At 41.7% G+C, this 12,767-nt stretch overlaps 1 protein-coding gene across 1 annotated transcript in view; it reads left to right on the top strand.

Annotated features, from left to right (window-relative positions):
- Window positions 1–12,767, top strand: part of LOC101045676 (uncharacterized) — a 41,338-nt gene that overhangs the window by 13,955 nt on the left and 14,616 nt on the right. Inside the window, 2 exon segments of the mRNA XM_074397011.1 lie at window positions 5,092–5,189; window positions 7,100–7,332. Coding sequence (XP_074253112.1) covers window positions 7,321–7,332 — 12 coding nt within the window. The 5' untranslated portion in view covers window positions 5,092–5,189; window positions 7,100–7,320.

The following is a 12,767-nucleotide window of genomic DNA, read 5'->3' as shown; positions in this document are numbered from 1 at the left end:
TTTTATCCACCTGTCATCTTTGTAGTTGTTGGCTTTCAGATTGGGTCTCTGAGTGGATGTACCGTTTGTTGATTCGGAAGTTCCTTCTTTCTGTTTCTTAGTTTTTCTTCTAACAGGCCCCTCTTCTGTAGGACTGCTGAGGTCCATTGCAGGCCCTGCTTGCCTGGGGATCACCTGTAGTGGCTGCAGAATAGTAAGGGATTGCTGCCAGTTTCTTCTTCTGCTATCTTTGTCCTGGAAGGATACCTGCTAGATATTTAAGCTCCTCTTTCTGAGGTGACTCTTTGGATATACGTGGGTCAGGGAGCTGCTTCAGGAGACAGTCTGTCCTTTATAGGAGTTTATGTGCTGACCTATGAGCTCCATTGTTCATTCAGAGCTGCTGGGCAGGTATGTTTAAGTCTGCTGCAGCAGAACTTATAACCCCCCCCGCCTTTTTTTCCCAGGTGCTCTGTCCCAGGGAGTTAGGGCTTTATGTATAAGTTTCTGTTGTGCTGCTGCCTTTTTTCAGGGCTGCTCTGCTCTGCCCAGCGAGGAGGCAGCCTAGTCACAGTCTGCTTGCAGAGGTTTTGCTGAGCTGCTGTGGTCTCCACTCAATTGCTGTGTGAACTTCCCTGCTGTCCTGTTTATACGGGTATAGTTAGAACTGCCTTGATAATGGCGGCCCACCTCTGTAATGGTGGACTCTCTGTAATAGTGGGCTTCCTCGGCAATGGTGTGCTGCCTCAGCAATGGTGGACTACCTTCATAGTCGTGGACTGCCTGGGTAATGGTGGATGCCCCCCCCCAACAGAGCTGCACTGTCCCGGGTTTAGCTGTGCTTGCTGTGAAACTCTCAATCCAGAGCATTTCAGATTGCTGTTTCTTTGTGGGGATGGGACCAGCCGAACCCTATCACCTGGCCCCCTGCCTCAGACTCCTCCCCTTTTTTTTTTCAGTTGAATGGGTGACTCTGTCTCCGAGGTGTTCCAGTTGCCTGTTTAAAAGGCACCGGGATCTGTGTGATTTCCTGTGTGGCAACTCACTGTCCTGGCTGAAACAGCCGGGTGGAGATACATGTGGCTTTTTTGCCCAGTAATCTCCTGGCCTGGCTCCGTGTTTCAGTCTTGTTTTCTATCAGTTGAGTGGGTGACTGTCTCCCAGGAACTCCAATTGCCAGCTAAAATGTCTCTCAGACCTGTGTATTTTGTACAGAGAATTGCCGTGCCAGGGCACCAGCCAAAACAGCCACGCTGGTGACCCTTGGGGCTCCTCCGCCTGGGAATCTCCTGGTCTGTGGGCAATAGAAATCCGTCTGGAAATCCTGGGTCCACTCACCCTCTGTGCTTTCAGAGCTGCAATCCTGAGCTGTTCCTAATTGGCCATCTTGGATCTGTCCTATTGAGATCTGTTTTTTCTCTGTAAGCTTAAGTTTCTTTTTTTTTTTTTTTTGAGACGGAGTTTCGCTCTTGTTACCCAGGCTGGAGTGCAATGGCGTGATCTCGGCTCACCGCAACCTCCGCCTCCTGGATTCAGGCAATTCTCCTTCCTCAGCCTCCTGAGTAGCTGGGATTACAGACACGCGCCACCACGCCCAGCTAATTTTTTGTATTTTTAGTAGAGACGGGGTTTCACCATGTTGACCAGGATGGTCTTGATCTCTTGACCTCGTGATCCACCCGCCTCGGCCTCCCAAAGTGCTGGGATTACAGGCTTGAGCCACTGCGCCCGGCCTTGGAATTCTTAAATTTGCTGAGGATTGTTTTGCTTCTGACTGTGATCAATTTTAGAGTATGTGCCACGTGGTGATGAGAAGATTGTATAGTATGTTATTTTTAGATGGAGGGTTCTGTAAAAGTCTATTAGGACCATTTAGTCAAGTGTTGAGTTTAAGTCTTGATATCTTTGTTAATTTTCTGCCTCAGTAATGTGTCTATTAGTACCTGTGGGTGTTGTAGTTTCCCACTATTATTGTATCAGTATCTCATTCTCTTCATATGTCTCTAAAAACTTATTTATATGCACCCATCAATTTATTATAACATCTTTCTCTCTTCTGCTTTTTTTTTTTAAACCGTAAAAATTCTTTGAAGTTCATAATTCAGATGTCCAAGAGTTCAAGAATATGTTTACGGACCTAGTTATTTTAGGAGAAAATATAAATTAAAAATAAGAGACTTTATTCACATATGTGAAAATAGGGGAGAATGTTTTGTTCATCTCTTGTATTAAAGCATTTAGATTATATGTAGATTTTTTTCTCTGCTTTTTTGAAATACATGTAAATTATACTAACAGCTAAATAAACCTTTTGTCATTCTTTTTGATTCAGGATTGTCTTTATTTGAGACCTAAGGTTTATTGCTTTGTTTTTGCTTTGGCAAAGGTTTATTTAATGGTGGGATCAAAGTTAGCAGTACAGATGATAAAGACTAAAAAATACAGAGTAAGTTTCTTTGACAGAAATGTAATTATCCAGGTAATTATTTGCAGGCTGCAGTACCTACAATGCAAAAGCAAAAATAGTTTAGTGTGTAAACTGAACAATGAAGTCTGTAGTTTTACATTTTTTCTGTTTATTACTTTAAAACAATTAGCATAGTTATGTGTAGTGTTTTTTAGACAACCTGCATTTATATAAATTAAAACAGTATATTCTATAATAGTATGAATATTTGGCAACAATATTTACTTTGAATAAATACCATAAATAGTTGTTTTAATATTGTTGCTCATACTTTTGTAATATAGTGTTTTATCTGTACTAGTTACAATTTTTCAAAATCCTACATACATTATGAGTAGTATATTAAAATTATTAACAGATATTTATATCTAATATTCAAAGAAAATTTACTACCAAACTTACTGTAGGTATTAGTCTGACATGCTTAATTTATCCAATACAGATAATTGTAGGTAAGCATAATTTTAGTGTCTTTTATTAAGTTAAAATGCTGTGGTTTTTTTTTCTTTGAGGGGGGGTATGCAGTCTCCCTCTGTCGTCCAGGCTGGAGGGCAGTGGCATTATCTGAGCTCACTGCAAGCACTGCCTCCTGAGTTCAAGCCATTGTCCTACTGCAGCCTCCCGAGCAGCTGGGATTACAGGAATGTGCCACCATGCCCAGCTAATTTTTGTATTTTTAGTAGAGACAGACTTTCACCATATGGCCAGGCTGGTCTTAAACTTTTGACCTCGTGATCTGCCCGCCTCGGCCTCCCAAGGTGTTGGGATTACAGGCGTGAGCCACCACACCTGGCTTATAGTTTTGTTTTGTTTTCTCTTTCTCTTTTTCTTCCCCCACCTCCCCTCCCCTCTCCTTTCCTACCCCTCCCCGTTTTTTGTTTTCTGGCAGTTTCATTTTTTTTGCCCAGGCTGAACTGCAATGGCGCAATCTTGGCTCATTGCAATCTCTGCCTCCAGCTTTTAAGTGATTCTCCTGCCTCAACCTCCTGAGTAGCTGGGATTACAATCATTTGTCACCACTCCCAGCTAATTTTATATTTTTAGTAGAGATGAGGTTTCTTTATGTTGGTCAGGTTGTTCTCAAACACCTAAAATGAGGTGATTTGCCCACCCGGGCCTCCTAAATGGTGGGATTACATGTGTGAACCACTGCACCCAGCCTTTCAGTTTTGTTTTCTAACAGTCGTATTATTGTGGAGTTTTCCTGGGGCTGGAGAAAATATTTCTTGTAATTATATTTCCCAAACACTGTCTAGAATTAGAAGACATGACATAAACACATAAGGTTCCTACCAAGCTTTACTCTAGAGGGGCCTTTCCCTTCCAGGCTTTACGTCAACTTACACTTATGCTGTAAAGTGCATGTTATCTCCTGAACATGCAGGCAGAATTATGTCTCTGCCTGTTTGGTATCTATAGTCCTCTACAGTCGCTTCTAGAGAGGCTAGATGAGATTACTACACACTTTGCAGGGGAGCAGTCAATCATTTTACCTCTTTCACTGACTCTTGCATTGTAATACCTAAAACGGATTGAGAGCTCATGGGTCCTAGAAACGCAATTAGAGTAACATGAGTGCATTTAGTAGACATGCAGACATGAGAATCTCCACTTTCCTTTTTCTCCTCTTGCTAAAATGCTCAAATGTGCAGGTAGCATGTGCTGCTACTCCACCCATTTTGGACCTAAATCTGCAGCCTCCAATTATAAATCTAGTTCTTGAGATCTTATCTGAGGAATGAAAGTCCTTTTAGTTATCAAACTCAGAGAGACATTAAAATGAGAGCACAGTTATGTCTTTCTCCACCTTTCAACTACCTATCTCTTGAAACTGTTCACGATTGCCACAAGTATGTATAAATTAAACTAATAATGCCACAGACGACACTATATTGTATACCCTAACCCAGGCGTCCCCAAACTTTTTACACAGGGGGCCAGTTCACTGTCCCTCAGACTGTTGGAGGGCCGCCACATACTGTCCTCCTCTCACTGACCACCAATGAAAGAGGTGCCCCTTCCTGAAGTGTGGCGGGGGGCTGGATAAATGGCCCCGGGGCTGCATGTGGCCCACGGGCTGTAGTTTGGGGACGCCTGCCCTAACCCTTAGTGATGTATAGCCAATCCATAATCAAAGTTATTTCTTTCAATAAAGAAGACTCCTATTTCTTCCACTTTTTGACAGCGTATTGCTTGAAAGGAATGCTGCTGAAACTGTAACCAAAGGAGGCATTATGCTTCCAGAAAAATCTCAACGAAAAGTATTGCAAGCAACAGTAGTCACTGTTGGATCAGGTTCTAAAGGAAAGGGTGGAGATATTCAACCAGTTAGTGTGAAAGTTGGAGATAAAGTTCTTCTCCCAGAATGTGGAGGCACCGAAATAGTTCTAGGTGACAAGGATTATTTTCTATTTAGAGACGGTGACATTCTTGGAAAGTACGTAGACTGAAATAAATCACTATTGAAATGGCATCAACGTGAAGCAGCCCATTCTACTGAAGTTCTGAAATCTTTTATCATGTAAATAGTTTCCATATCTCTCTTTTATAAAAAGCTACTGATAACCAATGACCAAAAAAAAAAAAAAAAGACTGCCTGAGAAACAACTTTTTTTATTTTAATAGAGTCTCACTCTGTCACACAGGCTGGAGTGCAGTGGCACCATCTCGGCTCACAGCAGCCTCCACCTACCAGGTTCAAGCAGTTGTCCTGCCTCAGTCTCCTGAGTAGCAGAGATTCCAGGTACCTGCCACCATGCCCAGCTAACATTTGTTTTTATTGCATTTTAGGTTTTGGGGTACATGTGAAGAACATGCAAGATTGTTGCATAGGTACACACATGGCAGTGTGATTTGCTGCCTTCCTTCCCCTCACCTATATCTGTCATTTCTCCCCATGCTGTCTCTTCTCACCTCCCCACCCCGTCATCCCTCCCCTATTTCCCCTTCAATGGACCCCAGTGTGTAGTCTAGCTAACATTTTTGTATTTTTATTAGAGACAGGGTTTCACTATCTTGGCCTTGCTGGTCTTGAACTCCTGGCCTCTTTTATTTTTCTGCTTTTTACGAGAGATAGTCTTGCTTTTGTTTTCCAGGCTGGAGTGCAATAACGATCTTGGCTGAATATAACCTTAGCCTCCCAGGTTCAAGTGGCTCTCCTGCCTCAGCCTCCCACGTAGCTGGTATTACAGGCACCTACTGTTACACCTGGCTAATTTTTGTATTTTTAGTGGAGACAGGGTTTCACCATTTTGGCCAGGCTGGTCTCGAACTCCTGACCTCAGGTGATTCACCCCCTCTTGCTCTCCCAAAGTGCTGGAATTACAGGTGTGAGCCACTGTGCCTGTCCGAGAAATAACTTTTTATCAGTTCACTCTGTTGTTTCTTTTTGGTTTTACAAATCCACTGTTTTTTTTTTTTTTTTTTTTTTTTTTTTTTAAATATAGTCTTGCTCTGTCAGGGACATGATGTGAGGAAATCTCTCTTTGAACTGTACTTTACTTGCTGTAACACTCATAACTGTAGAGCGAGGTTAATCCCACCTAGAATCTTCATATAAGTTTTGTCCTCTGCCTTGTATTTACAAGACAATGTAGACTTTGGATAGAACATGTGCAGAAAACAAAGAGGAGGCATTTTCTGCATTGCAGGCTGTCAACACAGAGATCTTTCAGAGTGTGGCTCTTTTGAGCTTTTCAGGTCTTGTTCAGTGATCTGCTGCAGTTCTGTGAGAGGCTCGAAGAGTAAATAGAATCTGATGGCAGAATCTTTAAGTGTAAACAAGTATCTTAGGAGTGAAAGATCAAGACTGAACTATCCAGAGCCATAAGCACAACTATACCTTTGCATAAAAATATGACACTGGAGTACAGTATTCTTGTTTTTTTCTCTTCCCCAAGAGCTAGCTCATCTTGACAGGTAATTCAGGTTCTCGAGCTTCACTAGGGCAGGTCCATTTTTTTTTTTTTTTTTTAAGAATCAGCCTGAATTGTCTGGGCATGGTGGCTCATGCCTGTAATCCCAGCACATTGGGAGGTCAAGGCGGGTGGATCACCTAAGGTCAGTAGTTTGAGCCCAGCCTGGCCAACATGGTGAAACCACATCTCTACTAAAAATACAAATAGCCCAGTGTGGTGGCATGCACCTGTAGTCCCAGTTACTTGGGAGGCTAAGGCAGGAAAATTGCTTGAACTTGGGAGGCGGATGTTGCAGTGAGCCAATATTACATCACTGCACTCTAGCCTTGGCAACAGAGCAAGACTCCACCTCTTTTATTTTGCATTTTAATTTTATTTTTTTAATAGAGATGGGGTTTCATCATCTTGGCCAGGCTGGTCGTGAACTCCTGACCTCATGATCCACCCATCTCGGCCTCCCAAAGTGCTGGGATTATAGGCATAAGGCACCGTGCCTGGCTGCGAGACTCCATTTCAATAAAAAATAATAATAAACAGAAAAGAATTAGCCTCTGTCCTGCCTGACATGTCCACCAGCACAGGGTCACTGGGAACCCTATCACAATCACCTAGGCATCTTTGAGTTATTTGAGAATGTCCAGAGCAGAATTTTATTAGGTTGACAAGAGTGGTTAATTCTACTTCTGTCTCAGTCTAAGAGAAATGACTTATTCTGTGTTTGTTCTTCACCTTATAGAAGAAATGTTTTTGATTGGTGCCCAAACGAGAGTTTCTCCACTTTCCTTGTACTTGAGTGAAAAACAAGAAGGAGGTATGGAACTGAAACACTGGAACTGAAACACATAAGTCAATTGGCTTTCCTATCATATAGTCAATAGAAAAACGGATAAAGCAGACATAATCCCTACAATCAAGAAACTTTTGGTCTATATTATCATCTGGATTAAAGGTTGAATTATGCATTATATGGTGAGTACCATAAATAGATGTGTGCAAAATCTTGGGCTTTATTGGGACCACTTTCTTTTTACTTTTATATTCTTTGAGACAGAGGATTTTCTTGTTGCCCAGGCTGGAATGCATTGGCGCAATCTGGGCTCACCACAACCTCTGCTCCCCAAGTTAAAATGATTCTCCTGTCTCAGCCTCGCAAGTAGCTGTGATTACAGGCATGAGACACCAGGCCTGGCTAATTTTGTATTTTTATTTTAGTACAGACGGGGTTTCTCCATGGTCAGGCTGGTTTTAAACTCCCAAACTCAGGTGATCCACCTGCTTTGGCCTCCCAAAGTGCTGAGATTACAGGCGTAAGCCACAACACCTGGCCCTCACTTTCTTTATATTGTTCTGACTTCTGATGTTTTCATCAGAAGGGAGATTTATGAGCAGCATAATTGTTATTATTATTTGTATTTACTTTTTCCGGGTGGGTGGGGATGGAGTCTCACCCTGTTGCCCAGGTAGGGGTGCAGTGGCTTGATCTGAGCTCACTGCAACCTCTGCCTTCTGGGTTCAAGTGATTCTCCTGCCTCAGCCTCCACAGTAGCAGGGATTATAGGTCTGGGCCACCACACCCAGCTAATTTTTGTATTTTTAGTAGAGACTGAGTTTCTTCATGTTGGCCTGGCTGGTGTGGAATGCCTGCTTTGGCCTCCCTAAGTACTAGGGTTACAGGCATGAGCCACCACACCCAGCCTATTATTTGTATATTTGTACCTTGTTAACAATACATATTTATCTCCTAAAAAAATTATCCTAGAAAATGGAAAGTGATTTGTTTCAATTGCTTATTAGTATATGATATGAAATTGACAGGGCAGTGGCTCAAAAAGATTAAAATTACACAAACTCTGAAATTTAAGTTCTTTTAGGTAAGTTTAAGAAAAACAGAACTGGAAATACACCCAGTAGTATAGAGAACCAGATTCTACATAGGGTCCACTCCCTGACCCAGCCCTATTCAGATTCACCCTTTTTGGAGGCTTTATTTAGGTCTGGCCCTACCTTGGAGTCTCACATCACAGAACTGAATAGAAGAGATCAGAGTTTTGAGTGATGAATCTTGTTCTACTTTTAGAGCTGGTGCTCAGAGTTTTCTGAAACCGAAAAGTAGATAAATGAGAAACATAAAGTATGCATTTTAGGGTCTCATTTTAAAATTGTTAACTTTAGGCCAGGCGCGGTAGTTCAGGCCTGTAATCCCAGCACTTTGGGAGGCTGAGGTGGGGGGATCATGAGGTCAAGAGATTGAGACCATCCTGGTCAACATGGTGAAACCCCGTCTCTACCAAAAATACAAAAAATTAGCTGGGCATGGTAGCGCATGCCTGTAATCCCAGCTACTCAGGAGGCTGAGGCAGGAGAATTGCCTGAACCCAGGAGGCAGAGGTTGTGGTGAGCCGAGATGGCGCCATTGCACTCCAGCCTGGGTAGCAAGAGTGGAACTCCGTCTCAAAAAAAAAAAAAAATTCTTAACTTTAAAATTAGTGCTTGCAGAGACATTCTATTTAGCAACTTGTTTTCTGTCCTGCAGATCTAGCAGTTTCTTTACAAGTCATAAAAAGTGAATATAAACACCATACAAAGTTTTGTGAATGACATCAAACTCTTCCATTTCTGTTTGACTCATGTCTGTTTGTATTTAGATTTTATTTTATACATTTTTTTTTAAATAAAATCAATAACAGAGAAACGGGCATAAATAAAAATTATTTTCTAAATATTTGGAATTATTGAACACTTAGTATCAACATATACGGTGTTATTAGAATTAAGTCCCACAATGTGTTATTACAGTGCTCTGTAAAATCTTATTGAGCACATTTGACCTGGTTAATAAACATTGCATTAGTATCTGTGTACATGTTGTTTTCTAAATACAGACTTAAGGCCTGGTGCAGTGGTTGACACCAGTAATCCCAGCACTTTGGGAGGCTGAGGCTATCTGATCATTTGAGGTCAGGTGTTCGAGACCAGCCTGACCAACATGGTAAAACCCTGTCTCTACTAAAAGTACAAAAAATTAATAATAATAATTAGCCAGGTGTTGTGGTGCAAACCTGTAATCCCAGCTACTAGGGAAGCTCAAGAAGGAGAATTGCTTGAATCTGGGAGGTAGAGGTTGCAGTAAGTGCAGATCTCATTACTGCACTCCAGCTAGTGTAACAGAGTGAGACTCCGTCTAAATAAATAAATAAATTCAGACTTAGTCAGATATTGCTGCTTTGTGTTTTCTCTGTAAACTTTAGAAAGCCAGCAAAGATATGGTACTTTAAGATGGAGATTAGTGGTCTTTATTTTTGTGAAAAGTATCTGTGTTGTGACAAGAGTGCCAAGAGACTTTGTGTTGTGCCTGCTTTCTCTAATGCTAATGAGAACAGGGGGAGCATCATCAGCATTGGCAGGTGTCTTATGTAAAACACCCATTCATGAACCCTTTCCAAACTTGTAGAATCAGATTACATAGAGTGGGACCAACGTTACCAAGTGATTTATAATCTCATTAAAGCTTGAGATGCAATGCCTAGTTAAGTGGTTATAAGTTTAGGTTGTAATTAGAATCACATGGCTAATTTTCAGAAATATCTTTACTGGTGCCCTTCCTGCCACACTTTCCAATTAATGTTCTGGGTGGACGCATTCATGTTGTGTTAATTAACTGCCTCATGTAACTCTTAAGTTGTGGCCAGAATCAAGAATAGGGGATTTAAGATGCATTTGTGAGAGTTAGGATTCACCTGTCCACTAAAAGGTGGTTCTAGAGCCTCTTTTCTTTGGGTTTCCTAGGGACAGGGCATATGGCTTATATTTTCATTATTGTAGCAGAAATTGTTGGCAGGGGAGGGCGCCTGAGGACAGAAAAGGAGAAACTCATATGTATATTTTAAAATCTGTGGAGCAGCTTATTGTTTCTGAATCTCTTCTGTTAGAAAGTACAAAATAGGTGGAGTTTTTCTGTCTTGGTTCTTCTACCTATGGGTATGGTGGTAGCAGGTAAACGTGGTGTTGGCACCATTCAAGGCATATTCTCAAGATGCAGGTGTAATTTTTCCAGAGAATCTTATCTGAGAAGAAATCCTAGAGAAGAAGGAGAAAGAGAAAAAAAAAGGATTTCTTAATAATGATTTCTGTTTTGTTTTGTTTTAAGATGGAGTTTTGCTCTTGTTGCCCAGGCTGGAGTGCAAGGCACAGTCTCAGCTCACTGACACCTGTGCCTTTCAGGTTCAAGCAATTCTCCTGCCTCAACCTCCCAAGTAGCTGGGATTACAGGCATGTGCCACCACGCCCAGCTAACTGTTGTATTTTTAGTAGAGATGGGGTTTCCACATGTTGGTCAGGCTGGTCTTGAACTCCCAACCTCAGGTGATCCACCTGACTTGGCCTTTCCAAGTACTGGGATTTCAGGCGTGAGCCACCACACCTGGCAATGATGAAATACTGAATACTTATTCTAAGTTTCTGGATACATACGCAGAATGTGTAGGTTTATTACATAGGTAAATGTGTACCATGGTGGTTTGCTGCACATATTGACCTGTCCTCTATGTGGGAGGCCACTTCACAACAGGCCTTGGTGTGTGTTGTTCCCCTCCCTGTGTCCATGTGTTCTCATTGTTCAACTCTTACTTATGAGTGAGAATGTGTGTTTTTTTGGTTTTCTATCACTGTGTTAGTTTGCTAAGGATGATGACTTCCAGCTTAATACATGTTCCTGCAAAGGACATGATCTTATTTCTCTTTATGGCTGCATATTATGCCATGGTGTATATGTACCACATTTTACTTATACATTCTTTTATTGATGGACATTTGGATTGGTTCCATATCTTTGCTTTGTAAATAGTGATGCAATAAACTATTACATACATGTGCATGTGTCTTTGTAGTAGAATGACTTAGATTCCTTTGAGTATATTCCCAGTAATGGGATTGCTGTGTCAAATGTTATTTCTGGTTCTAAATCCTTGAGGAATCACCACACTGTCTTCCATGATGGTTGAACTAATATACATTTTCACCAACAGTGTAAAAGCATTTCTATTTCTCCACAGCCTCACCAGCATCTATTGTTTCTGACTTTTTAAGAATCACCTTTCTGACTAGTGTGAGATGATATCTCATTGTGGTTTTGATTGGTTTTGTCTAATGATCAGTGATGTTGAGCTACTTTTCATATTTTTGTTGGCTGTACAAATGTCTTTGAGAAGTGTTTATCTTTTGCCCAATTTTGATGAGATTGTTTGAAAACAAACTTGTAAATTCTGGATATTAGACCTTTATCAGATGGGTAGATTGTAAAATTTTTCTCCCATCCTGTAGGTTGCCTGTTCACTCTGATGATAGTTTCTTTTTCTGCGCAGAGGCTCTGTAGTTTAATTAGATCTTATTTGTCAGTTTTGGCTTTTGATGCAATTGCTTTTGGCGTTTTTTGTCATGAAATCTTTGCCCATGCCTATGTCCTGAATGGTAGTTCCTAGATTTTTTTTTTTTTTTCTTTTCTTTTATTCTTTGCTTTCTTTCTTTTCAGTCTTTCTTTCTTTTTTTTTTTTGAGATGGAATTTCACTCTTGTTACCCAGGCTGAAGTGCAATGACATGATCTCGGCTCACTGCAACCTCCATCTCCTGGGTTCAAGCAATTCTCCTGCCTCAGCCTCCTGAGTAGCTGGGACTACGGGCGTGCACCACCATGCCCAGCTAACTTTTGTATTTTTAGTAAAGACGGGGTTTCACCATGTTGACCAGGATGGTCTCGAACTCTTGACCTCATGATCCACCTGTCTTGGCCTCCCAAAGTGCTGGGATTACAGGCTTGAGCCACTGCACCCGGCCTCTTTTCTGTCTTTCTTGCCCAGGCTGAAATGCAATGAGGTGATCTTGGCTCACTGCAACCTTCTCCTCCTTTAAAGTTTAAGTAATTCTCCTGCCTCAGCCTCCCAAGTAGTTGAAATTACAGACATGTGCCACCACGCCTGGCTAATTTTTTGTATTTTTAGTAGGGATGGGGTTTCTCCATTGTTGGTCAAGGTGGTCTCAAAACTCCTGACCTCAGGTAATGTACCCATTTTGACATCCCAAAGTGCTGGGATTACAGGTGTGAGCCTCAGCACCTGGCTTCCTAGGTTTTCTTCTAGCTTTTAGATTTAAGTCTTTTTTTTGTTTCGTTTTTTTTGAGACAGAGTCTTGCTCTGTTGCCAGGCTGGGGTGCAGTGGCTCAATCTCGGCTCACTGCAGCCTCTGCCTCCTGGGTTCAAGTGATTCTTCCACTTCAGCTTCTCGAGTAGCTGGGACCACAGGCACATGCCACCACACCCGGCTAATTTTTGTATTTTTAGTAGAAATGATGTTTTACCTGTTGGCCAGGATGGTCTCGATCTCTTGACCTCGTGATCTGCCCACCTCAGCC

Source organism: Saimiri boliviensis, chromosome 3 (assembly GCF_048565385.1).
Source record: "Saimiri boliviensis isolate mSaiBol1 chromosome 3, mSaiBol1.pri, whole genome shotgun sequence".
In the NCBI taxonomy this organism is placed as follows: domain Eukaryota; kingdom Metazoa; phylum Chordata; class Mammalia; order Primates; family Cebidae; genus Saimiri; species Saimiri boliviensis.
Note: the sequence above shows the minus strand (reverse complement) of the source record. Positions and strands in the feature narration are given on the sequence as shown.